The 27,874-nt window shown below is 32.0% G+C and overlaps 2 protein-coding genes across 3 annotated transcripts; both read right to left on the minus strand.

Moving 5' to 3' along the window:
• Positions 1–3,789: 3,789 nt before the first annotated feature.
• On the minus strand, positions 3,790–5,814 carry LOC133304342 (CBL-interacting serine/threonine-protein kinase 5-like). The gene has a single exon (XM_061504357.1). It carries the CDS (start codon positions 5,288–5,290, stop codon positions 3,920–3,922), a length of 1,371 nt encoding a protein of 456 aa, XP_061360341.1. The 5' UTR covers positions 5,291–5,814; the 3' UTR covers positions 3,790–3,919.
• A 15,400-nt stretch (positions 5,815–21,214) lies between these two features.
• LOC133304354 (V-type proton ATPase subunit D) lies at positions 21,215–22,764 on the minus strand. 2 transcript variants are annotated; one of them, XM_061504380.1, is made up of 2 exons: positions 22,698–22,764; positions 21,215–22,413 (listed from the first exon to the last, which is right to left on the minus strand). In XM_061504380.1, exon 2 carries the CDS (start codon positions 22,376–22,378, stop codon positions 21,590–21,592), a length of 789 nt encoding a protein of 262 aa, XP_061360364.1. In that variant the 5' UTR covers positions 22,379–22,413; positions 22,698–22,764; the 3' UTR covers positions 21,215–21,589. The 2 variants fall into 2 exon arrangements, with proteins under 2 accessions (XP_061360364.1, XP_061360363.1); XM_061504379.1 differs by having other exon boundaries at positions 21,215–22,418; positions 22,698–22,759.
• Between the last annotated feature and the right edge of the window lie 5,110 nt (positions 22,765–27,874).

Raw genomic sequence — 27,874 nt, forward strand, 5'->3', positions numbered from 1 at the left:
TCCATCAAAATTTTCAATGGAACACATTTCTGTCAAAAAATTCCATAAAAATTTTTGACAAAAAATATTTCAATAAAAAATTTTGACGAAAAAAATATTCTGTCAAAATTCTTTAGAGAATCTAAATTTCGTCGAAAGTTTCTAATGAAACATTTTTCTCAAAACAATTTTCGTCGAAATTTTCGTCAAAACACATTCCTATCAAAATTTGGAACGAAAAACATTCCGTCAAAATTTTTGACGGAATTCTTTTTTCGTTTAAAACATTTGATGGAGGAAATCATTTTCGTCAAAACTTTTGACGAAAACTAAATTTCGATAGAAAATTTATTTTTGTAAAAATTCTCATTAGAGAAAAAATTTCGTCGCTTTTCGACAAAAGGTATTCTGACGAAAAGATAATTTTGTTACGAAATTTTCATCGTTTGCAACGTATAAATTTCGACGAAATTTTGTGACGAAACCAAGTCAAAAACGGGTCAGGTCAGATTTGACCCACTTCAGAAACTAAGTCAGAAAAACTTCATAAACCAAGTCAGATCTGATCCGACCCAGTTCTGAAGTAGTTCAAAAATATTCAAATCATGTCAGACTTGACTTGGATCAAATTAAAGCGAGTCGGGTCAAAATACCTGACCTATAAAAACTAAGTTGGGTCGAGTCGACACAAAAATCTGACCCAACCTGACCCATGCACTGCCCTACCTGCCAAACATCAAATTCGAGAGAAAAATTAGTTGGTATGGTAAGTGAGCTATGCTTCCTCGTACATCCCTCTTGTGAGGGTAATACCGAAGTTCGTACTTTGTAAATTACATAGCTCTTTGTTGATTCAATTTAGGTTGGTAATTTCTTATATTATAGAAGATAAAATTATTTCCTACATACATAAAATGGTTCGTTTTTTCTGCAGTTAATGCAGATAAGTTATTTGCAGTCAGTGGCGGACTCAGGAAAAAAAATTTATGTCCGCACATTTAGTGTCAGAGGATCGAGGGCAACGCCCCCGAAAATATTTTTTTGAAATAAAGTTTAAATTAACGGTTGAACCCACTCATAATCTAGTTGCTTCCACAACAAGCTGCAGGCAATAGTTTGACCAATTATTTCCCCCCTAAATCTCATCAATCCTCCAAAATAAATATGAGAATATACTCCAGTACATCCATACATCATCATTCTATTTTATAGTGGTGAATAAAAAAGTCAACATTATATATACATAAGGCAAGCAAAATCACAGACCTCGTCTCTAGAGAGTAACTTATTTGAGAATGTCAGACCTGCAATCAATCTTCTCTTTTTATAAAAAAGAAAAAGGAAACAAAGGATGAAGAGAACATGAGAATGAGTACATGACAGAGGAAGAAGAATAAGTTTTTTCTCTAATCAATTTGTGTTGCTATGTTGTTTTAATCATTTCTATATATTGCTATGTTGCTAACTAATATAAAAATAAATATCATTTTTGGTCCTTTACAAAAAATTCGATCCTCAGTTTCGTCCATTATAAAAAAAAATTAGTCACTAGGTCACCATGAAATTCAAAGTGAACCAATTTTAGTCTTTTTGGGGGACTAATGTGGATCTTTTTTGAATTTATGAGGGGCCACGATTTTAACTAAATTGGTCCACTTTGAATTTCTCAGGAAACTCGAGACTAATTTTTTTTATAAGGGACTAAAGTGGGGACCGTGTTTTTTGTTAGGGACTTAAAAAAGTATTTACTTCTAATATAAATATTGAACAAAGAGATAAATAAGGACCTAAAAAAAACTAAAATCTAAAATTTCATGTCCGCACTTGCATACATTTGCGCAGACATGCGTCCGCCACTATCTGTAGTAAACCCAATACGACGTCGTTTTGAGACGAAAATCATGATATTTTTATAATTTTAATTTATTTCAGGATTATTATAGTCTTTATAATTATAATTTTTTAATATTTTAATCTCAAAATGATATTATTTTGAGAGTAAATACAGATAACTTATCAGCAATAACTGCAGAAATATTTTTCTGTACATAAAAATATATGAAACATGTGGATTTATATAAAGAAAAAAAGATATAAACTCCACATAATAGGAAATAACTTTAATTTTATCTCCGAGAGATATTAAATCCTTCCATTAATCAATTTTTTTTTTGAGTAAACACCCTTTTTAGTCCCTGTCAATATCTACGAAGTCCTTTTTAGTCCCTGGCAATAAAAAAGGACCAAATTGGTCCCTGAAATTACAAAAAAGGGCCATGTTAGTCCTTATGTCAACTCCCAAATATGTAGAGTGGCCCTTTTCTTGTACTTTCAGGGACCAATTTGGTCCTTTTTTATTACGAGAGACTGAAAAGGACTTCGTAGATATTGCCAGGGACTAAAAATGATGTTTACTTTTTTTTTATTGACTAATGGTAATTGCATATAATCCGTAATTCGCATTAAAAATTGTGTACCTTTAATAATGACGAATAAAAAGAAAAGATAAAGAAAAAGACAAATGATGATGATAGGAGTAAAGTAATGTAACTTGTATAAGTATCATTTTATGCACAAGTACCATAATTGTTTACAATTTCACAACTCCCGAAGTTTTTTTTTTTCACAACATAAGCACGCATATGACAGTCATCCAATCATCTGACCTAAATTGAGCTAATCGGTGTTTTTATATTCTTTGTTGACAATATTTCATGCAGGGATTAATTAGGTATTTAGGTGGCTCAAGCCGTGGAATGAATATGATGCATCATAATATATTTTATATACCTAATCGCATAGGCAACTTGACAAGTTGAATCTGAGAACGACAACAGTCAGCTGTTCAATTCCACTCCTCCTCAGCTAAAAAACAAACAAAAACAAAAAAACAAAGACAAAACAAAACAATTTCAGCTATTTTAGAGCATTTGATTGGAGCCTCATTTGACAAAAGTGACAGGGAGCCGAGTCAGCTGATGGTACGTTCTAAGTTGTGAAGGCCCCATGATGCAACATCTCAATTTTTTGTTGTGAAAACAGTTTTTACTCCATAAAAGGGACATCCAATAATACTTCGTCCACTGGCACTGCCTAATACCCACTTTATTAGCTAAAAAAGTTAAAGTGGGAAGGGGAAAAATAAAAAATAAAAATCTATTGTCCTTTCATCTTCTTTTGGCTCCACATTAGATGGATAAAATGGACAGCAGTGGCAGGTTTACCTATCTGATTATTTTTTGTTTGTTTTTGGTTAAAACTTGTACAACAGGAGACAGCAACTGCAAAAAGAGCACAACCAAACTAGCATAATAATAACATATAACAATGATGAAGCTATATTGAAAATCCAACTATTTGCTGTCTTGCAATTTACTCATCCATTGTTCACTCATTATTCAAATATTGACATAAATGGATTGTGTACCTAAAGCCCTAATTCACCTGCATTCCAAAATCACATTATTTAGCTAGAGAAAAAAAAAAAAAAAAAAAAAGTGGCGTGTGGCGACAAGAAAATTTTCAATCAAAACCCCAAAAGTTTTCGACACAACCAAATTTAGTAATCTAATTGAACAACTGGAATTTAGTAATCCAATCAAAGCCTTCCAATTCTATCTTTACTACTCTATTGGTACTTCAAGCTTTCTTTGCCCTCCAAAATCCAAAAAACCAATTTTCATAACATGATGGGAACTCAAAAACCCTCAATTGGCCACTACCTATATTAATCATATTTTATTTGGTCACTTAAATGAAGCCAAAGGGAAAGCGAAGAACTCTGTTTTCACATGTTTCATAATTTGGGGGATAACTAATTGATATTATAAAACTTCAAAACACCATCATCATCATCATCACAAACTCCAAATTTACATATTGTAAAATGAAACTCGGTAATTTAAAGCAAACTATAATCATAATCATTGAAAAAGAACAACTACTGATGAGAATTACTGTCACCCTGCCAGCTCCAAACTATGTCTTGGAGGGAAGGTCTAACTTGTTCCTCACAGAACTTAATGTACTCCAGTGTGTCTCCGGCAGACTTATTAAACTCCACCACCGCCACCTCCGGCGCCACCTCAAAAACCTCCACCGTCATGGCCAGTTTCCCCTTTCTCCCCTCTCTATTCCCCTGCATCCTAACCGTGAACTCTTTCTTGCCCGTGATCCTAAAATTCAGCTTCTTCGCCACCGCCTCAAGCTTTGCCAACACAGCCGAAGCAGAGAACTTTGATATGAACATAGAAGGGGACCTCTTGTTGGTCTCAAACAAGTTCCTAAGATCAAAGCCATGTGACAAAGAGGAAATGATCTCAAAGGCATTGTAAAAGGGACGAGAAGGCTTTGCCATTGCACCAACCAATTCAGGAACATGTTCTTCATCACCACCAACCTCGTTGAAATCAATGTTGTCCTCTTCAACCGAAGACTCCTTCATTGAAAACGCAATGGGTCTCAAGAACCCAATTTGGAACCAAGGATCCTGCATGATTTCAGGGATAGAAAACCTCTTTTCAGGATCAGCAACGAGCAAATTAGAGATCAAGTTCTTAGCTTCCATTGAAATCCAATCTGGGAATTCATATTCAGCCTTGAAAGCCTTCCTATAAATCCTCATCACATTCTCACCTTGAAAAGGAAGATAACCACAGAGCAAAGCATAGAGAATAACACCACATGACCATATATCAGCTTTCGAACCATCATACCCTTTTTTCTTCAACACCTCGGGTGCAACATAAGCAGGTGTACCGCACGGCGTCACGAGCATCCCATCGGCACGGCGTTGCTCCGGCAAAGCTGATAAACCAAAGTCAGAGACTTTAAGGTCTTCGTTTTCATCCAATAGAAGATTCTCAGGCTTGAGGTCACGGTGTGTGACGCCACGGCTATGGCAAAAGTCAACGGCGCTTATGAGTTGTTGAAAGTATTTCCTTGCCACGTCTTCTTTAAGCTTTCCCTTTGCGACTTTGGAGAAGAGTTCACCACCTTTGACGTATTCCATGACCAAGAAGATCTTTCCCTTTGTGGCCATAACTTCCTTCAATTCAACTATGTTAGGGTGTCTCACAAGCCTCATCACAGAGACCTCTCGCTTGATCTGCTTCACGAGCCTCTCTTTTTTTAGCTTATCTTTCTTTATCACCTTTATGGCCACGCTCTCGTTGGTGATTAAGTTTCTTCCGTAGTAGACCTTGGCGAAGTTCCCCTGACCCAGAACCCGCCCCATCTCGTACTTGTCGAAGATGATGTTTCTCGGGAGTGTGATTTGTTCATCATCTTGTGGTTGTGGTTGTGGATCCATTATCAGAGAGTGAAAGAGAGAGGGGGGAGGGAGAGGTTAAGATGTGAGGTGGGGTTGGAGGGGGGGTTGTTGTTGTAGTAATAGTGAATGGAACTAAATTATATCAAGTTGAAAGAGAGGATGGACATTCTGAATTGGTGAAGATGGGAAACACCCAGATGGAAAAGATTGATTTTTTCGAGGAATATGGTGTCCGATGGACACACAACATTCCGAAGAAAACATTTAGAGGGGCTGAAAATCTTCATGGTGCATATATGAAGATTTAATGGAAGAAGAAACAAAAGTAAATATACCCTTCAAGACTGACTGGGAAATCAAATCGCAAGAATCTGAGGCTGGCTGGTCTGTGAGTTGATTTTGTGGAAGATTGTTTCTCTTTTCTCTTATTTTTTAATAATCATGGGAAATTTTGAAGAAGATAAGGTGAAATGATGGAGAGGTGGTGTTGTCATGTTGAAAATTTGATGAGAATAATAATAAGAGTAGTAGTAGTACGGAGTTTGGGTTATGTGTAGAAAGGTTTAGAGAACACGGTTTTTTAAGAAGGTGGGAGAGGGGAGGGTGGGATTGGGTGTGGTTGCTGACAGTTGGAACTAAATCAGAAAAGAGATAAAGGGAATCATAGAAAAAAATCAGAAATATCCGTTGGGTGGGGGAAAAAAAGCCAAAGATAGAGAAATCTGGATCAATTAGGGTGCGAAACGCGTGGAGTTGACGTGGAGCAAAGGCTAATTGTGGGCTTGTTTCTTTTGTAATTTGAATTAAGTGCTTAGCTAATAGTTATTGCCGTTTCTATTTTGGCATGCTAATTGCATTCCTATTTGTACTCTTTTATTCAATATCATAATTACCCAATTCAATGTTTTTAAGGAAAAATCATATATTTAAGAATATTATAATGAGTTTTCTTTTTCTATCGTTAATATAGATAATTGATTTACATTAAATCTAAAACGATATTATTTTGAGATAGAAAGCAAGGTATTTTTTGTATGTATAATTTCTTTCAGAGTTATAATAGTTTATTAATTATAATTTTTTAATTTTTTAATCCAAAACGACGTCGTTTTGAGAGCGAATATAAATAACTTATCTACATTCACTGTAAAAACATTAAAGCCTATATACAATCTCAAATTATTTTTCAAAATTATCTAAATAATTTCCGTCGTAATCAGTTGCACATATCATGTAAATATTAATTAATATCATAAATAATAATAATTATACAAAAATTAAGATGATAAATGATTTATTATTATTATTATTTTGACAATTAATAATAAATGTATTTAGTTAAATAATAATTAATGTAGCAAATAATTATGAAGAATTTTTCTTGAAACTTTTTTAAAAAAATATTTTTAGGTAGATAATATACTTTTAATCTCTTTATAATTATGAGTTTGTTTTTCTACCGTCAATGCAGATAACTTATCTATATTGAGCTCAAAACGACATCATTTTGAGGCGAAAATCAAAGTATTTTTATAATTATAATTTATTTTAAAATTATAATAGTCTTTTTATTATAATTTTTTAATTTTTCAAACCAAAATGATGTCATTTTAGAAGCAAGTATAGATAACTTATCTATATTCACTATAAAAACATTAAAACCTATAATTATTTGATTAAAATCAAATCAATAGCTCTTATTTAATTACCATTGATTTGATTTGATTAAAAAATTATAAGAGTTTTATATTGGTCATGTGACATGACATTAATTCTATTATGCAGACACACAATTAGTGGAGCCCACCACTTAAAAAAAAACTACACACATTTCGAAATACCTGCAAGAATAAGATTTGTTGTCCTATTGTATAGCACTATGTTGCACTGACATCGACACGGGACACAGAATACGACACGACACTTTGACACGTTAATTCTAAAAAGTGTTAAATTTTGACAAGTTAGGACACGTTTTGATATTAAATAATATTTTTAATTTATGTAGTGTATATTATATTTAATATTCAATAATTTAACAAAAAATAAAGCTAAACTTCTAATACCCAACAATTTTGCAAAGAAACATAAGATATCCCAAATATTTATATTAAACTCAATAAAATGGTAATCGTAATCCAACGAATTTAATAGTTGGAACTTAAAACGTAACACAATGCAACTTTTGAACTTTTTTTTAATTATTTGCAACGAGTATTAGAATGTCGGTAAGTTACGAAAAAGATAGGGTATAACCAAATCGGCGCTTCATAGGTATAGCACTTGTTTTTCCCAAATCGCAAATGAGAGAACAGAGGTTATAACCTTCCTCTATTTATTATCATCAATTACTTAATATATATTTTTTTTTTCATTTTTGATGAAAACAATCGTATTACCATTATTAACAAAAATAATTAATTTCGTTTCGAAACAATTTATTAATCTAATGGTTCAATCTCGTATGGGGTGGTACGGCTAAATTATTGTACTAGAGTTTTATAAAAAAATTATCAAATTATTGTTATTTTAGACATATAAGAATGTATATTTTTTAAGTTATAATTATTAAATTATACTAATTTTAACTTATCCTTAATTTATATATATATATATATATATATATAAGGGAAATTTTTATACATCTTCTAATATTGTAATTTAAACCTGATTATTTTAACTTAAGTCAATTTGATTTAAAATAGTAATTTTTCAATACATGTCCTTTAGTTATTTCCAAATAATAAAAATATTATTGACTTCATTATTTTAAAACATCCTAAATATTTTACACGCATAAACACTTTACTTTGCTTATGCAATTTTTATAAGTAAATCAAGAGTAATTATATTGTTTTAATATGTTCTTATTATTTTTCACAATAATTTTTATTACGAATACAAATTTTCCTTAAACATTACAATAGAATTATGATTTCATGCTGACCCGTTGTGAGGTTACATTCTTATTTCCATTTTTATTTATCAAAATCAATTTAAATCATCAATATTTTATTTGGGATTTTGAAGGATAATACATTGCTTTATTATTTTTAAATGAGATAAAAGGAAATTAAAAGAAACGAGGGAAATTTGTCGGTAGACCAACAGTAAAACGGGATCAAGCTGCATCAAACCTATGTCATATCATATGTGAGCATATGTTTGTATGGATAATACAATGCTTTAGTATTTTTAAATGAGACAAAAGGAAATAAAAAATGGGAAATTTTGTTGGTAGACCAAAAGTAAAAAAGGATCAAGGTGGCATCAAACTTGTCCATATGTGAGCACAATCTTGAAATTGGAAAAGCATTGCTCAATAAGCTCACTCAAGGGTTAAATACATGTTTTTTAACTTAAGGACACCGCATGTTAATTTTTCATCATTCCATGATTCTTGTGAAAAGAAAATGATAAAAATTAATAAGAATTTATTATACCCTTTTTTGTGAAATAGTTAATTTAGTTGTTCAAGTGAGAAATGCAAAGAAATTGTATTTTTTATGAGTTACAACTCAAATGGAAAAATAATTATCCTTCCTCGTTCTTTCTTCGTCCTAACCCCTCAATTAGAAAAGGCAACAATTTAGAATTTTGAGAAAAAAAAAGAATGAAAAATACTTCCTCATATAAAAAATCTTCTAAACTACTAATTAGGATTGTGGTTGAAGTGCTCACTTGTTTATAGAGGTGTTTGCGGTCTGGATTGGATCGGTTTTGGAAGCAAAAATCATCCGATCTAATCCCTTCGGTTTGATCGTATAACCATCCATTCGGTTTGGATTTTTTTTCAAATCCGATCCGATCCAATCCAATTTTTTTCGGTTTGGATTGGATCGGTTTTTGATTTTTTGAAAATCATAAAATTTATTTCATGATTATTGTGCAAATAACATCTTTTTTTTGTTTGGAGGTTACAAGGAATTGAACACAACACCCTACACTACACACACTCCTAACACACACACCTCACACCACTAGGCTAACCTTAGTGGTGCTGCAAATAACATCTTTTGTATATATTGACTTTGTAATTTTTTTTTTTTTTTGAAATACAAAAGCATTAGTAAATTATAATATAGTTTTTTTTTTTTTGGCAATGAGATATGAAGCTCTATAAAGATAAAATTTTGTTAATGAGATGTTACCAAATTTTTTCTTAGGTTTAGTTGATGGGTTAATGGGTCTTTGGGTTTATAAATTTTTGGGCTATGATTGGGGAAAGACCCAAGTAGGTAGAGAGAAATTAATATATTGGATCGGTTTGGATTGGATCGGTTTTCATCAACCCATCTAAAAACCAATCCAATCCAATTAAAATTTGCGGTTTTTTTTCGATTTTTGATTTTTCGGTTTTCGATTTTTCAGTTGTCAGTTTTTCGGTTCGATCACCGCGGTCTGAATCGATTTAGATTGGTGGATGAACATCCCTACTTGTTTACACAATGCTTTTGAGGTTCCTGAATTTGGCTAGTTGGCTTGGACATTTTGTGGATAGGTACGGAACTGTGTTAATAGAGTTAAACATATCTCCACCAACTTCGCGATAGGATTAAAGATGAATCGAAAACTTTGATGTTACTGACTTGGTTGGTGAATAACTTCACAAATAAGTAAAAGTTTGCTCCCTACAATCTAGTTCTATCTTGAAATCTCATTATATGAAAAAAGAGAAAAAAAAATCTTGTAAATAATTGTATGAGTCAGTTTATTCTTTTTCGTAACTTTTATTCAAACATAGCATATGGAAGAAAAATAATTAAATTATTTTAAAAAATGATGTATAATCTTATAATGTTCCGAGTTAAATAGAAATCCCACCTCACTTAATAATGATTAATGGGTGGGGCTCTTAATGATATTCCTAAATAAATCCAAACTGAAGGAAAGTGTAGGATGGTCCCAAACCTAGGTCAAGGGGAATTAAGAAGAGGCGTGGGACGCGTGATGACGTGCATTTGAGTCGATTACAGCTAAGGCATAAACCTAAGAGCAATGGATGGGTGTGGCATGGAATACTATTCAAGTCTCAATTCCAATGCCAATGCAATAATGTTATTGTTATTGGATTTGAATTTTCTCATGTGAAAAAGTAATCACGTGATTATGTTATTTAATCACAATCATTTATCAATGATGAGATAAAAAAAAAATATATATATATATAATTTTTAAATAAATAATTGTGATCAAATATCTTGATCACTTTTTCACAATCCAAATCCATTTGTTGTTACATGTAATGCAAGGTAGATAGGTCAGAGTTGAATGGCTGTTGATAATTGATTTGAAGTGTCAAAAGACTCAAAACCCATTTCTACGTGTTCATAATTTATTGAGTAAGCATCTTTTTAGTCCCTGGCAATATCTACGAAGTCCTTTTCAGTTCCTGACAATAAAAAAGGACCAAATTGGTCCCTGAAAGTATAAGAAAATGGTCACTCTACATATTTGGGAGTTGACATAAGGACTAACATGGCCCCTTTTTTTGTAATTTCAGAGACCAATTTGGTCTTTTTTTATTGTCAAGGACTAAAAAGGACTTCGTAGATATTGACAGAGACTAAAAATGGTATTTACTCAAATTTATTTCTATTTTCAATGGCTGCCGCAATTCAACAAAGCCAACCAACACAGATTTCCTTTCACATCCGCACCTTCATTATTAGTACTTATATTACTATTAATACTTTGAATTTTATTTTCCTGTTGATTCCCATGCTGTGTATAGTATAATGTTCCATCATCCATCTGATCAACTAAGCCACATTCTCTCGTTGCTTTTTTTTAAAAAATGAGACTATGTCAAACATGACAGCGATTAAGTTTATGTTCCTTTTCTTCTTCTTTTTCTTTTAGCTGGCATGCACAAAACATCATAATTCAAGAAATCTGGATTTTTAATTCCATTATGAATTAAAATAGGAGTTTACATTTGTCATTTAACATGACACAACAAATTTTTCTATATACACAACATTTTGTGGGGCTCACACTTTTTAAAGAAAAAAGAAAAAAAAAATTATGGCACGCAAAATGAATCTCTATAACATTACACAATTATTTTTCCTACAACATAACTCTTATAAAACCCATTAAAATAACGAACAAGATATTTAATATTTAAAATAACATATCAATTATAAATGATCTTTAAAAAAATTTTAAAACATGATGTGTGTGTATATATATTATAACTTTTGAATAATTCATATTTAGCATATTAGTTTTTTGTTAAAAAAAATCAGACCAAATATGAAAAGGGAAAGGAAGATATATTTAACATAAAAACAAAGCAGATTGAATGAAATTCGATCCCCGATTGAGCAATCATTGATTAAGTGCCACATTCAGCATGTTTAGCAGTGAGCAGTTATTCAATTAGCCACTTATCTTTGTATCAAGTTAAGAGTCCTTTTAGTTCAAATTTTTACATATAATAGTTGACACTTGATGTGTTTATCGTTAACTATGACTTTTAAGAAAAATAGCATACATTTGTTGATTAAAACTAACGCAATTTGCATTTTATGTGATTAATTAATGCGATTTTGTATTATATTGTCATTTTCAAAACGATGTGGTGATATTATCAAGTGCATTTCATGGGCTTCAAGTTACAATTATTAAATTTAATTATTATCAACTTGTCATTATTCTTTTATATATAAAGGTCACACCAATATCACGCATATTACAAAAAATAAAAAAGTTAGCGATATCGTTTTTTCCACGGAGCACAAATTTCACTTTCATGAATTATAATCCTATAAACAACTGGCGGAGAACAACTCCCAATAAAGTAGTACCTGATTTAGTGAAAATGGGTTTAATTTAAGGCTAAATTAGATTGAAGGTAGGTTGAAGAATAGGATTTAAAACATTAACTTAAGATTAGAGATTAGATATGACCGACAAACGAAATAAAATAAAAGAAGATCGTTTTGAGATAAGATAGGACTTTGGAAACTGCTTGAGTGGACGGGGAAAGTAACAGGCAGACTCGAGACCCTTCTTTGCTATTTCAAAAACTAACTAAAACTAAATTGGGTTAGCAAGTTCCACTGTTTTTTTTTTTTTTTTGTAGACAGCAAGTTCTACTGTTTTAATTGTTAATATGATATCGGTTGTAGAACAAATTATTTGACGAAAAGAATAAGATTGAGAATAACATCATTCACGTTGAAATTGGAACTAAATGAGATTCATGGCTATCAAGTTTTAATCACGCACATCATTTTGTTTCTTTTTTTAAATAAGAAGGGTGATGTCGTAGTTGAATGTCTTCAAAATTTATGCATAATGATGCATGCTTAATTGAAGGACTCAATTCAACTTAACATATTCAATTCCGCAATAATAAATAAATAAATAATATTAATTTTCAAAATCATTAATTAGTATATTTGACAAAATTTCTAACAGAATCATTTTATCTATATATATATATATATATGAGAGAATTTTTTTGACTTCAGAGTAAGACTTATAAGTCTTACTCTTAATCTCAGTTGTTGTTGAACGAAAATTAACGGATGTCATTTGTAGTGTAATTAATAATTAATTAATTAGTATAACTTCCTAAACTATAATTGATAGATGGACAAAAATAACGGTCAAGATAGAGAATAAGACTTTTGCAAAATAGCTATAAAGCGATTTTTTTAGTTTACTAGAAACATTGACATATTTTAGCTCGACGGAATTTTTTTTCTTTTCCTAAAGATTCCCTCAAATAGAAATAAAGAACGAAGTAACTAGAAAAAAATGGATTGTTATAATAGCCCTACTTTTTCTATAGGGATCATCTAAAAAGCAAGGTGTTTTAACTCTATTTATGCGGAAAGACTAACATAGATGTTATGAGTCAATTTTTTGTTCATGTGTTTCATCTCTTATCTTAATTTCTTCCGTAAAGAAGCCGAATGAAACAAAAATTTCACGTTCGGTTTTGAATTAGAGACGTTCAAAATGATGAATGAACGTCAACTATAACCCCTAGCCTTCCAAGCTAATGATGCAGGTTCGATTCCCGCTACCCGCTTATATCCTATCTCTCTATTTATTCTATTTGAATCTCTCTTTTTTCATTCTTGAATGAATATTTTTTATTAGGAAATTAGTTAATTATTCCTTTGAATTTCGTAAATATATATATATATATATATATGGAAAAATATTTCTCCAGCCACTTGAGATAAGTTTATCTCAAGCTATCCATTTTAAATATGTACAACAGATAGTATATAGTTATAATGTTAAAGTTTTTTTTTTTTAACAGACAAGTTAATTATTCATCTCTCTCCACGTCAACAGACAAGTTCTGAAAAGTGACTTAGGAAAGAGAGAAAAAATAATAATTTTAACATTGTAACTATGTATTACCCGAAGTACATAGTTAAAAGGGATAGCTTGAGATAAGCTTATCTCAAGTGGCTGAAGAAATGTTAACCTATATATATATATATATATATATATATATATATATATATATATATATATATATATATATGGTAAAATCATATCTAAAGTTGCTGTATGTGCAACAATAACAGATGTATGATTATGATTTCTCATATTTAAAGATGTCGCATCTTAGGTGCTTACTTAAGACCATACAAGGACAGATGTATGTGCAACAATGACAGATGTATGGTTATTCATCACTATTTTTTTTTTTTTTGTAAATTATTCATCACTATTCAGTTTCTTTTTCAGTAACCACTTACAGCCTATATCCTTAGCCCCTATTCGGCAAATTGACTAGCTGCCAAGTATGATTATGTAGCAGTGAGCTCATTTCATCACCTATGGCTTCTGTCCACAATAGAGATTCCCTAAGGGGGCGTTTGGTAGAGGATATATATATTTTTTTACCAGGTAAATGCAATTACTAGGAATATGGTAGGAAAATGAGTTTGGTAGGAAAGTTAAAGAAAAAGTTGTTTGGTTGGTGAAAATTTTACAAGGAAAATTGAATTAGAAGAGATAATATTGTCATTACTTTTGTCACCTTTTTCTTACTTGCCCAGCTATATATGCAAATACCATGTTCAAATTGGTAAACTTCAACAATGCATTTTGTTCATTTTTGCACTTGATTCTCAATTGCTAGGCAAAAGAGATTGGTGGGCAAATTTTTATAAACCCTCTACCAAACAAAGACAACATCAAATTCCAAACTCAAATGGATGGGCATCTCCACCAAAAACTTCAACCAAACACTACCTAAATCTCATTGCTTTCTTATAGGAGAATGGATCATTCTCTAAATAGTAAGTGACAAAGTCCTCGCCAAAGTCTTTGAGAACTCCCTCTCTCGTAGATACTCTAGCTAGAACTGATTTAACAGCAGATTGTGTGGGATTAGTGTCAGAAAGGCTTCCTTCAGATTCTATAGGAGATTCTAAAATCATATCTGTAGATCTAGAAACACTCAAGCCATGATCTTTAAGAAACTTATTCTTAAAGAATTTCGCATCTCTAGTTTCTCTCACTGCATTTGTGGATAGATCCAAAAACCTATTTGTAGCACTGTCTTCTGCGCTTCCTAGATATACACAAGTAATGGTTCTAGGTCCCACCTTAGGTCTCTTAGGATATTATATTCTTACATAAGCAATACATCCCAAAGTCTTAAGAGTATCGTATCTACAAGAACGCTTATGCCATCTCATAAGGTGTCATTGATAACTTAGAGTGCGGCAACCTGTTCAGGATGTGATTGGCAGTCAGAACTGCTTCTCCCCAATAGGAGGAAGGCATGCAAATTGTAAGTAACATAGAGTTTAACATTTCAGTTAATGTCTTATTTTTACGCTACGCAACATCATTTGATTGAGGTAAGTAAGGAGTAGTGATTTTAAGTACTATGCTCTCTGAAGCACGAGATTCCTTGAACTTTGCTATTGTGTATTCTCCTTCTCTAACACTCTTAAACATCTTAATTTTTAAGTTGAGTTAATTTTCTACTCTTGACTTGAAAATCTTAAAAGTTTTGTTCTTCGATTTCAACAAATAGACATGACAATATCTAGAAAAATCATCTATGAATGTTATTAAATACTCATGACCACCTCTAGTAACACAATTTCTAAAGTCACAAAGGTCAGAATGTATTAGCTCAAGAAGTTGTGTGCTTTTAGAAACTGACTTAAAAAGTTGTTTAGTGATTTTAGTGTGTGCACATACTTCATATTTGTCAAATTGAGTAGAGGCATCCAAAGGAATATCATGAGTTTTAGCTAGATGTTGTATTTTCCTATAGTTCACATGTCTAAGTCTATTATGCAACAACTTGGGATCAATCAAAGTTGAGCTCACATGGTTTATGCTCTTAGTATCTAAACTCAACCTATACATACCATTATCCTTGAATGCACAACTAAAATAACATAAGTTAACAAATAAAATTACTCTACCATTCATAGTTGAGAAAGACATACTGGCTTTATCAAGAAAACTCATAGATATCAAATTCCTTTTAAGTAAAGGTACTACTTTGACTTGTTTTAGAGTTGGTAATTCTTCTAAAGGAAGCATCAAATTTGTAGTTTAGCATGAGTCATATCTGTCTCACAACCATTGTAGTTTTCACGGTGTCTTTCAGTTCTGTGAACTCAGTGAGTAAATTCTTGTCATTTGTAGTATGACAAGTAGCTTTGATATCCAACCACCACTCAGAAGAGACATTGACCTTTTCATTCTTCATCATTTCAATGAAAGCTTGAGGCTCAGGTTTATTAGTTAATATATTAGCCTCATTCGTGGTGTGTTATTCTTTAACTTATTTGTTAGCTTACACTCTGCTACGCAGTGACCTCAGTTTTCATAGTTATGACATTTTCTCTTCTTCTTCTTTTTCTTGAAGATATTCTTTTTGGCCTCTAACTGTGAAGAAAATTCATTTTATGATGACTTAGACTTCTTTTGAGGTTTATTGCAATGTAAAACTAAGTTTGCAACTGACTTTTGCTATCCTACTTGTTTTAGACTCTTCCTAGAATAGATTTGATCCTCAATATGAATAAACCTCTTTAATTCATATAGTCCACTCTGTTCTTTCAGTCTGTGCATTTTAGTCTTGAAAGAACTTCATTCAGCGGGTAGTTTACTCAACATAAGGCCGACAAAAAGATTATCGGACATATTAGTTTTATCATCTTTTAGCTTGTTCCTTATGTTCTCAAGTTCAATTAAATGCATTCATATTAAATTCGAATTCAAAGAACTTCTTTTCTCGGAGAGTTTTGGAGAGCCCCTCTTGTTTTTGGAACTAAGTATTCAAGTGATCTCATATATTTTTTGTCGTCTTATACTCACTACAAGTCATAGCTAGATGATTAGAGAATTTAGAAAGTAAACCCTACAAAAGTCTCCATCTTTGTTCCATTGATATTCATCCACATTTGTAATACTATATGCAAAATCATTTAATACATTGTGGAATATTTCACGTTCTTTCATGTCAAATTTAACATGTAATTTCGAACCATGAAATTCAGTAACATCAAATGATTGCAACTTTATAATATCATAGGAACTACGTTTAGCTATTTTTAATCAGAGCTAAAAGTCAGAAAGAGTACACCTTGTAGTACACGGACTTCGCATATTAGAGCAAAGACTATAACTTTCATCAATTTGCTTTGTAGAGTTGAAATTTGTCAAAACAAACCCTAAAATAGATCTAAAGTGCCCAAAAACGTTAAGATGGACTACCCCTGCTGTCAGAAACTCATAGAAATATTTTTCGGTTATTAAAAATTCGGAGGAAAATGTGCCTGAAACTTCAGATGGCCATATTTCCTTTATTCGACCTCTGTTTAAAGTGACCGAGCACTCAAACGACCGTCTTGACGAGTAGAACAAAGCCCAGTAGGTTTCACTTCCTAAAATTGCCTAAATTTCTGGGATCTAAACCGAAAAGTTATGGTTGCAGTATCTTCAAACTCAGATCCCAGAAAATCCTTCCATCGAATCGCGAAAGTGATTTAAAATACGAGTTCCTGTCGATGAAATCTTCGAATAGACACCTTACTCGCTCAAATCCGACACACGAAGCTAATACTTCAAGATTGTTGAAAGTAATGAGTTTGAGAGAGAAGAGTTTTAATGTGCTTGAAGTATTACACAAAGAGATATGAAATTTGGAATGTATAATATTGTTGCGTCCAGCTTAGGAAACCCTAGAGATAATACAAGCTATTGTGCTCCAACTTATATGGACCTAAATAAATATACTTTCACTTATTGAGCTTGTATGTGAACTGTGAATTTACATATTATTGGATTATATTATTAATATATCCAACATATTTTTTTGGAAATATTCCAATCGGTTCAACGCTTCGCGACTAGTCTAATTCGGGACGGATCCCAGGATTAAAGCTTTAAACCCCTTCCAAAGTCGGTACTGGAGAAGATCGAATATCGAACACATGTTTTCACCCCTACCTGCGTAGTTCCCTGACGTCATCAACTAGTTATCATTATTTGATATTTATCCGACATACTTCGTATATATACTTGAGAACACACAGTTTCCCTTCCCTTTGAGAGGTTCCTTATTGAATCCAAACGAAACCCAATAAACCAATCATATCTGATCTCTTTTCTTAAACTTCATTTGCAGTTTCTGTGGTACGTGCTTGTTTGAAAGCAATCAGAAAACGACAAGCATGTGAGACGCATGCACAAATAGGCACGTCTTATCTCTTCTAGCTAGTGAGAAGCACAAGCACCACTAATAGAACTTTCGATGAAATTACTAAATTCTATTTAATATACATTGTTAGGAATATGATTCATGGCATTTGAGAATGCATACATATTAACTTGTTGAGCCACGATAATTGATGGGTTTGAATAGTTTGTATTAGGTTATGTCTTAAATTCTCACTATTGTATATATAAAAAATAATATTAAATCATTGTGGCCCGAACAAGTTGTGTGAACATTATTGTTCACTTGGGTCTCACAAAGAAAACAACAATGTGATGTGTTCGCAAAGGTTAGCCACTAACGAGAAAATGCTTTAGTTTGAAATAAAAGGCATCTTTGGAATTCTGATGCTTCTAAAAAGCTATTTGGTTGGAGAATCATTAAGAAAACACTCAAAATGCTCTTTTGATTCAAGATAAACACAAGCTACGGTACCCATGAGAAGTAACGAAAGCGTTACCTTCTCATATAAAAGGTATATAACATACAGAAAAAAAGTTATATCCACCCAATGGCTTTATCTGATTGGGTGGGAATGGAACCATCCACGTAACCATTGAGTTTCATGCCTGTTGGTGCCAAGCATGATAGTTGGAGGCTGAAAGTTTGAGTGCTAATGTCACATCGGTTTGGGCTGGAAACAGCCATATGAATATAAGACATATTTGAATTGAAAAGAATGATTTGAATTAATTTGGAGGATTAAGAAATAGAATCTTTGTGACGTGGTAAAGTTGGAACATTCTAAGGGACAAAAGAAGATATAGCAGATACATTTACAGAAAAGATATAGTATACTTAACCAGACTAGGAATTAGATTCAAAGGTAATAGTTTGAAGCATTAACCACTGCCAAACCAAAGTTTTCTCCCATTCAGGCATTCACAAGCTTCATTATTGCATTATACCGAAGCTCAATTTCCTAACTGTATTAGCAAGCATTAACAAAGTGATAATATTGAAGCAAGGAGAATGCATAGATTGATTATAAAAAGTATATTCTTAAAAACTATCTAAACATTTGGGAAAAATAAAATAAAAAATCTTTGAAGTATAACTCGTGAGATGTTGATGCCAAACTCACCAAAAACAAAATACTACGAATAAATAAAAACCTAATAGCCAATAGAAGAAAATCTACTTGCAGATAAAGCCAAGGGCATATGCAGTAGGAGTTGTGTCATTCACAAGAACTGAAAAGTTATCCAACAAAGTTTAAGACAAAATTTGGCCAGAAAACCAAGAAGTTCTTGCTACTTTCAACCCAAGCTTCAAAAGATAAATGGAAATAAATCAGGTCCATTATTTGTGTTTCTTTCTTATACCATAGTGTTCCCCCATTTAATAGCTTCTCTGTTGCATCAATAGGAAGTCCAATCAAACGTAACTTCTTCTCCCAAACTATATTAGCAGTTTGCATTCTATTATGCGCTTCCTTGGAAGAATTAACAAATCGACAATTATATTGGTACTGAGAATTTAAGTGTCAATTTCAGATGTATCCGTGGGTAAAAGGAATCTCAAGTATACTATAGCGTTCAACGTTTTTCATTCTGAAATAACGGAAGGGCAGAAAACTTCCAGGAAAGATTTTACATGACCAATGTATTTGAGAAGTTGTAGCCTAAATGACAAGCTGTTTTGTTATCATAACTTTCTCTATTTAGTTTTAGGGTTTGATGTTTCTTATGTTATAGAAGATAAATTTAATTTCTACACATACATAAAATTGTGTGAGTCCCATATGGAAACATGTGAAGAGAAAAAAAATATAAACTTCACCCACTTTTTTGTACATGTAAGAAATAATTTTATCTCCTACAGCATGAGAGACATTAAACCCTTAGTTGTATTATTATTATAGGTTTGTACCGCTTGTGGAATAATCATTGAAATACTTGTCATATTTGTTTAGTAAACACTTATTCAAAGAGGCTGTGTTCATTTTTCTTTGATAAAGAGAGAATTACAAACGTTGCATTTGCATTCACACCTTAAGTGAACTTACGTTCAATGTGCAACATCATTTTCTCATTTCATATTACAAAGTTGAAAATATAAGTGACCACGTGATTCACTGGGGATAGTAGATTCGGTCTAAATGGTTTCCCCCCACAGCTTTGATCGAAAGTTAGAAAAAGAAAATACAAATAGAACGTTTAATTAGTCATTTTTCTTATATCGTGACTTTTCGATTTGTGTGCAAATTTTTTAAAATAAATAAATAAATATGATACCCACCGTTGAGTCACAAGATGAGAAAACTATTCTCACACAACATGAAAAAATCAAAGCCCAATAAATAAATAAACAAATAAAACCGTGCCACTTGGACTGCACTTAGCGGTAGCACACTTGGGCTTCTGCTACGCAACTATCCCCCGCTTCCTTAATCCTTCATACCATTGCTAATTTCTTGCCACAAGAGCATTAGCTGCCCTCCCATTATTCTAAGCAGAGTTAACATTATTTTCTACGGATGATTCTAGTCTCTAGAAGTGTTCGGTTGCTGCACAGCAAGCCTGGAACTGTTATGGACCCTTAACACAATAGATTATCTTTGCATTAACACTATCCTAATGGTACTAGTTGATCCAACCGAGGAAGGGGTAGAAGACGCCTATGGGCAAAGCTGAAATGCTACGTGTTTGTAGAGACTAGTTTGTGACTTGTGTCTAGGACAAATGAAATAAAGGAAGTCAAATCTATGGTACTATACTATACATGCATGCCTTGAAGCACTCATTTGCGAAATTTCATTGCTCTCCATTCATTAACCTAATCTCACTTCTCACCAGCAAACTACATGTGAAACTAACAAAGCAAAGTCTACTTTTCATCACCCGCCATTTAAAACAGATTACACTTTCTTCATAATGCATAATTTCATCAGACAGTCTGGCCACCAAAATCACATACATCCCTTGAGATGCCAGCCATTGAGGAAAGCATCCGGTAAGGAAATAAAAAAAGAAGCATCTTCTGAAGATGTAAAGTAACTAAACACAGCATAGAACAGGCAATAAATGAAATTTAATCAATAAGACAAGACTTAAACGAAATAATAGTCTCGAGAGCCCTGAAAACAAAACCGTAGCTTTCTTATGCTAAAGTGCATATCTTTAAACCCTATTCTTCATCCTAACCAAAAATAAAAAATTCTGCTGTCACTGATGTACGGATATAAAATGCAACTGATAAGCTAAAAATACAGTTTTGATACAAGCAAAAATTATAAGAACGAAGACCTAAATTTGAATTTGCTTTTCCAGGTTCCATAACTTCTGCTTCAGCCATATGTTACTGAGATGCAATATATTTTGAAAGTGAAATTAAATCTAATCACAACAACTATCATATAAGAACCATAGTTTGAAATGATGATGGTCTCAATGCCTCTGAATAAGATAAAAATTATGTTCTTAAATAACAGAGAAATAAATAAACATATACTAAGCACCTTTATTCATGATACAGAACACTGTCACCTAAACAATTGGAAAGAAGTCTCACCCAGCAGATGAAGCAGCATCACACCAATACACAGCCACCACTGAAAAAGGAGCAAAATCCCAGCTTCTCTCTCTCTCAATATATATATAAATATATATTCAGAAAATGATATCCTCATCTTTCTCAGATGCCACGGACAACATGTTTTGAGAGGAATTGAAGGAAAGCCCTTGGCGATAGGGGAGCTTTTCAACAAGCTGTTCCTTGGCAGACTGCATCTGCATCTGCATCTGCTTCTCAATTTCTCTCTTCTTATATCCCTGAATCTTCTTCAACCTAAAGAAATCCTCTCTTTCAAGCTCATCCAACTCACCCTTAATGTAACTAATGGTATTCTCCAACCTAGGCTTGACAACATTCTCAAGAGCATTGACCCTGCGGTTGGTGGTCTTGATAGCCTCATCAAGGGTGAGGAAAGAGGTCTGCAAGGAAGCAAGCTCAACAAGAACCTCAATAGCCTTGACGTAAGCAGCACGGCATTGCTGCACCTGCTGGCCACCCCTGGCCAATCCGGTGAGGTCATTCTTTGTGACCTCGCCATCGGCGGTGTAGTCGAATTTTGGAAGTCTCACTCCGGCAATATTCTCGTGGCGAGAACGGACCCGGAGTGAAGCTTCTCGAACATTCTCAAGCACAACATGCTTGATGTTGTCCCCGGCAACATACTTGGCCTCAGTTAAGGCGAAAGAAGAGGTCTTCATTATGTCACCCATTGATTCCTTTGTGGACACAATCTTCTTCAGGATCTGCCTGAACTGCACGGTGAGAGCATCACTCTTCTTCTTCAGAAGCGCGTGGCCTCGAGTAGCTCCAACCAAACGAGCTTTCACCACTCCCAGCATCGTCACTGTGGGGACCACATTCAGACGCTGTGTTTGCCCCGACATCTTTCCTTTCCTTTCCTTTCTCCTCAAACAAAGATCTAACCTAATCAACACACACACACACACAAAAAACAACCAAACAGGGGTTTCGTCGTTAGTTAATAAGATTCGATTTTGAACTCGAAAACGAAAAACCCATCAACTTTTGGAAGATGGGTACCAATGTATGAATCGAATTTTTACATGTGACTAACTCAACACACAACACAACATAAATCAATTCACATCGGAACAATCAGAATGAGATTGGTGAAATCGAAAAAACAAAAGAGAAGAAAACGAATTAAAATTGAGGTTTGAGAGAGGAACGTGTAAGACATACCTGTCAGACAAGGAAGTTGCTGATCGGAGATCGAGAACTGAGAGAACGATCAAGAGAGAGAGTAGAGAGAGAGAGAGAGAGAGAGAGATGAAAGGGGCTTACTGTATCAGATGGGTTTTTGTTTTTGGGTTTAATGGGCTTCAATTATGGGCTTAACATTCTTCTTTTATTGGGCTTTTCATTGTAATTCAAACTGCAAAGTAAGGCTCGTTATCTGTGGCCAGTCCCAACGACCCCAAACGAAAACCTCACTCGTTTGTTTAGTTTAAACTTCTAAATAACTCAAAGAGTAAAATATCTTTTATTTGTTTAATTTAAAGACAAATTCATATTAAAAGAACTTTATTCAGAATTTCAATTCATAAATTGTATACAGTTCTTGTGAGTCATTAAATATTTATCGATTATAATGTAATCAATAAATATTTGAAGTCTTTCAAATACAACCAATAACCTTTGACAACTAATTGGTAACTGATACCCAAGAAAAAAAAGGGAAACAAAGTAATCCCCTTTGCAAAATTTAAAGAATTATTTTAGGGTTAAAACTATAACAAATTTTACGGTTGAATAAATATCAACGTGTTATAAAACTAAAAGATAAAATATTTCATGACAAATGTTAGAGAAACAATACAGAAATGTAAAATGAAGAGAGAGAGTAAGAAAATGTCATCATTTTTTCTTATTCAATTTTTTCATAAAATAAATGTCTCTATATAAAACTCTAAGAATGAATATAGAACAATTACACATATGCACCATGCTTATATGGTTGGAACACTGATCAAAATGTCATTGTTCACCAACTTTTTTATCTAAATACCACGCGAACAATGTTATTTCTCAATATGTCACGGGAGCAAGTTCGCTACCCTGGTTTGCTGACGTGTCACATTTTTAATGGATATCAAATTTAAAAAAAAATAAAAAAAAAATAAAAGTCGCCTACCATGTAGGCGAACTTGGTTAAAATCAAATTGGTGTTCACTACAAACAGGACACGTCAGCAAACCGAGTTCGTTACACCAGGTAACGAACTTGCCCCCGTGGCAGATTGAGAAATAACACTGTTCGCGTGACATTAAAGTAAAAAAGTTAATGAACAGTGACATTTCTATATAGTTATAATTCATACCAAAGGTCATGGCAAACAAAATGTCATAACATAAACCTCCTAAAATTTCAATAATCATCCATACATAAAATTTATATTTTACACCACGTCAAATTATTACCGGTATAATAAACCAAATCCAAAACTAAAACTTTTTTTAATGACATTCTTTTTAATTATAGGGTTTTGTAATTGTCCTCTAACAGGGAAATTGGCGGATCATGTTACAAATATGTTTAAGTAGGACTCGCTAAATATTAGAAAAAAAAAATGAAGAAAAAAATTTACACGAAAAACGATGTGAAAGCACGATTAAACAAAATTTTCGTGTAACATTACGTTTGCTTTTCCCTTAATTATATGTATCAATGGTGGGGGACAAATGGAGTTATTAAGTTATTATTATTCAAAAAAAAATCATCTCTTTATCACATACATAACAAAATTTATCACATACATTTTTTTTTCTTTTAAATAGTATATCTTATGTTATTTCACTCTAAAAAAAATGATATTCACATTTTTATTTTATTTTTTATCCATTTTTTTTTTTATGATTTATTTTTTTTCTCATTTAAATGACACACCTTTACTTTAAAATGAGACAAATTTTTACCATTCAAGAAACCTTAAAACTTTCACTCACGCGTTGATTGGACCGATAAAAAAGTGACGCAAATAATTACCTCGGTCATTGAGAAGTCAATACTCGTGCTGTTTTCTTGTCAGTCCGTTTGCCATGTTTATTTTTATTTTTTTTAATAAGGGAAAAATATTAACTCAAATTACAAAGTTAGGCTTGCACTGCTCATGTAGGTGGCTCCGAAGAACATGTTTTTCGATTTTCTTTTTCACTTTTCTAATTCCTTTTGTTCGTTTTGTGGTTTCAAAACTTAAAACAAAATAAGAAATTTCTTAGGATGTATTTTAGGCAGTCACTGTTAATTATTCACTTATTCGGATATGTATAAAAATTTTAATATATTATATTTAAGAGAAAAACAACTCTCTTGCCGTTGGAGAGAACATTTTTCTCTTATAGAGCCACAAAAATTTGTGTCATTTTTTTTCTTAACTCTGGTGGGTCTCATGATTTTTTGTCTTAGCCGTAGATAAAAAGTCTCTCTTATTACAAAGAGACATTGCCCTTTATTTAATATGGCCAAGAGAACTTTGCACATGCTTAATGTTGAATAAAATGTCCGTTAATATAAAGTAATTTTCTGAATTAGAGTCACGCTGGTTCAAAGGTAAGGCTAATAAATTCCTTGTCCTTGGTTCTAATTTGTTTTAGGGCTCATAATTTTATTATTTTATATTCATTATGTATTAATTTATATTTTATGAAAAATGTTTTTCTCTATAAAAAATATAAAATTTTAATGATAAAGCCTAATTTATGGTCTGATGTATAATTATACTTTATCGTTTCTTAATTAATATATTTTATTATCTCTTCCCCCCTCCTCCTCCTCCTCTCTCTCTCTCTTATTTATCAACTATTACTTATTATTTTTCATATTTTTTTACTCTCATTTTATTTCTTTACTATTTATCATCATCTTTGAAATTTATCTTTTGTTTAACATCAAATAGCCTTCTCTATTCGTGAACTTGAAATTAGACAGCTATTAATCATAGTAGTTAAAATTTCGATTTAGCCTTACGTTTTTACGATTGTTTTTTCATTTAAATGTTTTTACTAATATTCCAAACGCTTTTACGTTCATACAATTTTTTACGTTATAATTTTATGTTTTACTATTTTTTATCCTTATTTTGATTTTACGTAAAATCTTGTTTTCAACTACCTTGCTATAAACTGCTTCTTATAAAGTAGTGTTTTAAAAAAATAGTATTTTTTGGATTTTTTTCTGTTTTTTTCATTCACAATTGTGTTGTACAAAAATTGAAAACCATTTTTAAAATAAGAAAATAAGAGATAAAATTGGATTAATTTTTTTTTTTAAAATTTCGTCGTGAGTTTCCTCAATCATGTCTCCTCTTTTATGCTGTCACTAGTCTAAATTTGAAAATAAATTTAATTTATTTATGAGCGTATCATTAATCAATTGTATTCATAATCACAAAATACCACTACGAAAATAATGAAATCAATTTTAAATTTGATGGTTTTGAAAATGACAACTTCAAAATTTTTTTAAAACAATCAAAATCAATAGCTCTAAATATGTTCTGTCAATTTAAATTTTTATATCATAAAAACTGTTGTTCAGAATGATCGGCAAATACGTCCTTTAAAAAAATTAAAAAAAAAAGAGTAAATATCATTTTCGGTCCTCAGCAAATTTTACGATACCCGCTTTCGTCCCTAGCAAATAAAAAGCCTATTCATGGTCCCTGAAAAATTCAAAGTGGACCCATTTTAGTCATTTTGAGAGATTAATATGGGTCTTTTTTAAAATTGTGAGGGACCACGATTTCAACTAAATGAGTTCATTTTGAATTTCTTAGGGACCACAAATAGTCTTTTTATTTGCTAGGGACTAAAGCGGGTTTCGTGAAATTTGCTGGACCAAAAAAGTATTTACTCTTAAAAAAAGGGGAAGAATATTGTGACAACCAAGTTGTGTTACTACCAAGTGACTACCAATCAATCTCACCGTTAGATCGATTATGTTGATCCAACGGTTATGTTTATTTTCATCTTTGTATGGTCATGATTCCCCATATTTAAAGTGAAAGCATTAAATGGAAATCATAACCATACAAAGGTGAAAATAAATATAAAGTATTAAATTTGAGAAATCATGACCATACAAAGATGGAAATAAATATAACCGTTGGATCCACATAATCGATCTAACGGTGAGATTGATTGGTAGTCACTTGATAGTAATACAACTTGGTTGTTACAATATCATTTCCCTAAAAAAAAACAATGTCTTGTTTGCGGGCTTCATATTTAATTCTTAAAAAACAAAATAATTTTAGAAGCAATTTCAATAACATTCAGACGACACCCAAGTGTGGTGGCTCAGTTGGTAGCATGGGGATTGAGCGGTGGGAGAGTACCTCGGTTCGAATCCCACCAACACCATCTGGGAAGGAGCATAAGTACCGTAATCCTTTGACTCGCACCCGAACTCTGGATTAGTCCTATAACACGTGGAGATACCGGGGTTTTGATTAGCCTCAAAGAGATAATTAGGATCAGTTTCCAAAAAAAAAAAAAAAGTAACATTCAGACGACATATGTTTCATCAACTATTTAAAAAGAGTTTTTCATTAACATTTTTAATGAAATTTCACAGTTTTTTATTCTATATTATAAAAAAAATTCATAAAGAAATTATGCTCAAAATGAAATATAACCTATATTTTGTAATAGATTTATCGTTTATAAAAAGAAAGATTTATTGTTTCTCCATCAACATAAAATAAAGATGGGAAAAATTACTCTTATACTACATGTGATAACTTTCTCTCTTATATACCCTTCGATAACTGTGTCACCTTTTTTTTATTTTTCAGATGGTGGAGTACTCTATAAATTTGTCTCTATGATATGAGACAACTTATCTTCTTTAATATGAGATCAATAAAACCCAATAAAGATATCTCTATCAATCCCAAAATTACGTCGTTTTGAATTAAGAGAATTAATAAAAGGTATCTTAGGAATTTTATTTGTTTATTATATCGTTAATTTCACTAACCATCAAGACGACATAATTCTGATTTGATGGAGATAATTTTATTTCGTGTATGTTAATGGAGAAACAATAAACCCTAAAAAAATATGACGAGAATGATGACTTTGAAATTTTTTTTAAAAAAATAATCAATTATTTTTGTATTAAAATTAAGTTTTTTAATTATATTTTATCAAAAATTAATTTTTTTAATTAATTTTTTTTTTTATAATTTGAGTTTATATAGATCATCAAATACCTTTGGCCGCCCTAATTAGAGTTCAACAGCATCTATGCTATTTGCGGGGCTAAATAAACAAAATCAAGGAAGAAGAATTGTGTGAATGGAAAACATGTGGTTAGAATAAGACTCATGAATTTGAACCATTAAAACATTTTTTTAC

This window comes from Gastrolobium bilobum, unplaced genomic scaffold (genome assembly GCF_033153095.1).
Source record: "Gastrolobium bilobum isolate Gb01-03AN ecotype WA unplaced genomic scaffold, APGP_CSIRO_Gbil_v1 utg10043, whole genome shotgun sequence".
NCBI classification, from domain to species: Eukaryota; Viridiplantae; Streptophyta; class Magnoliopsida; order Fabales; family Fabaceae; genus Gastrolobium; species Gastrolobium bilobum.

Coding starts and splice junctions, on each gene's coding strand:
- LOC133304342 (XM_061504357.1), bottom strand. CDS start 5,290: ATGGATCCACAACCACAACCACAAGATGATGAACAAATCACACTCCCG.
- LOC133304354 (XM_061504380.1), bottom strand. CDS start 22,378: ATGTCGGGGCAAACACAGCGTCTGAATGTGGTCCCCACAGTGACGATG.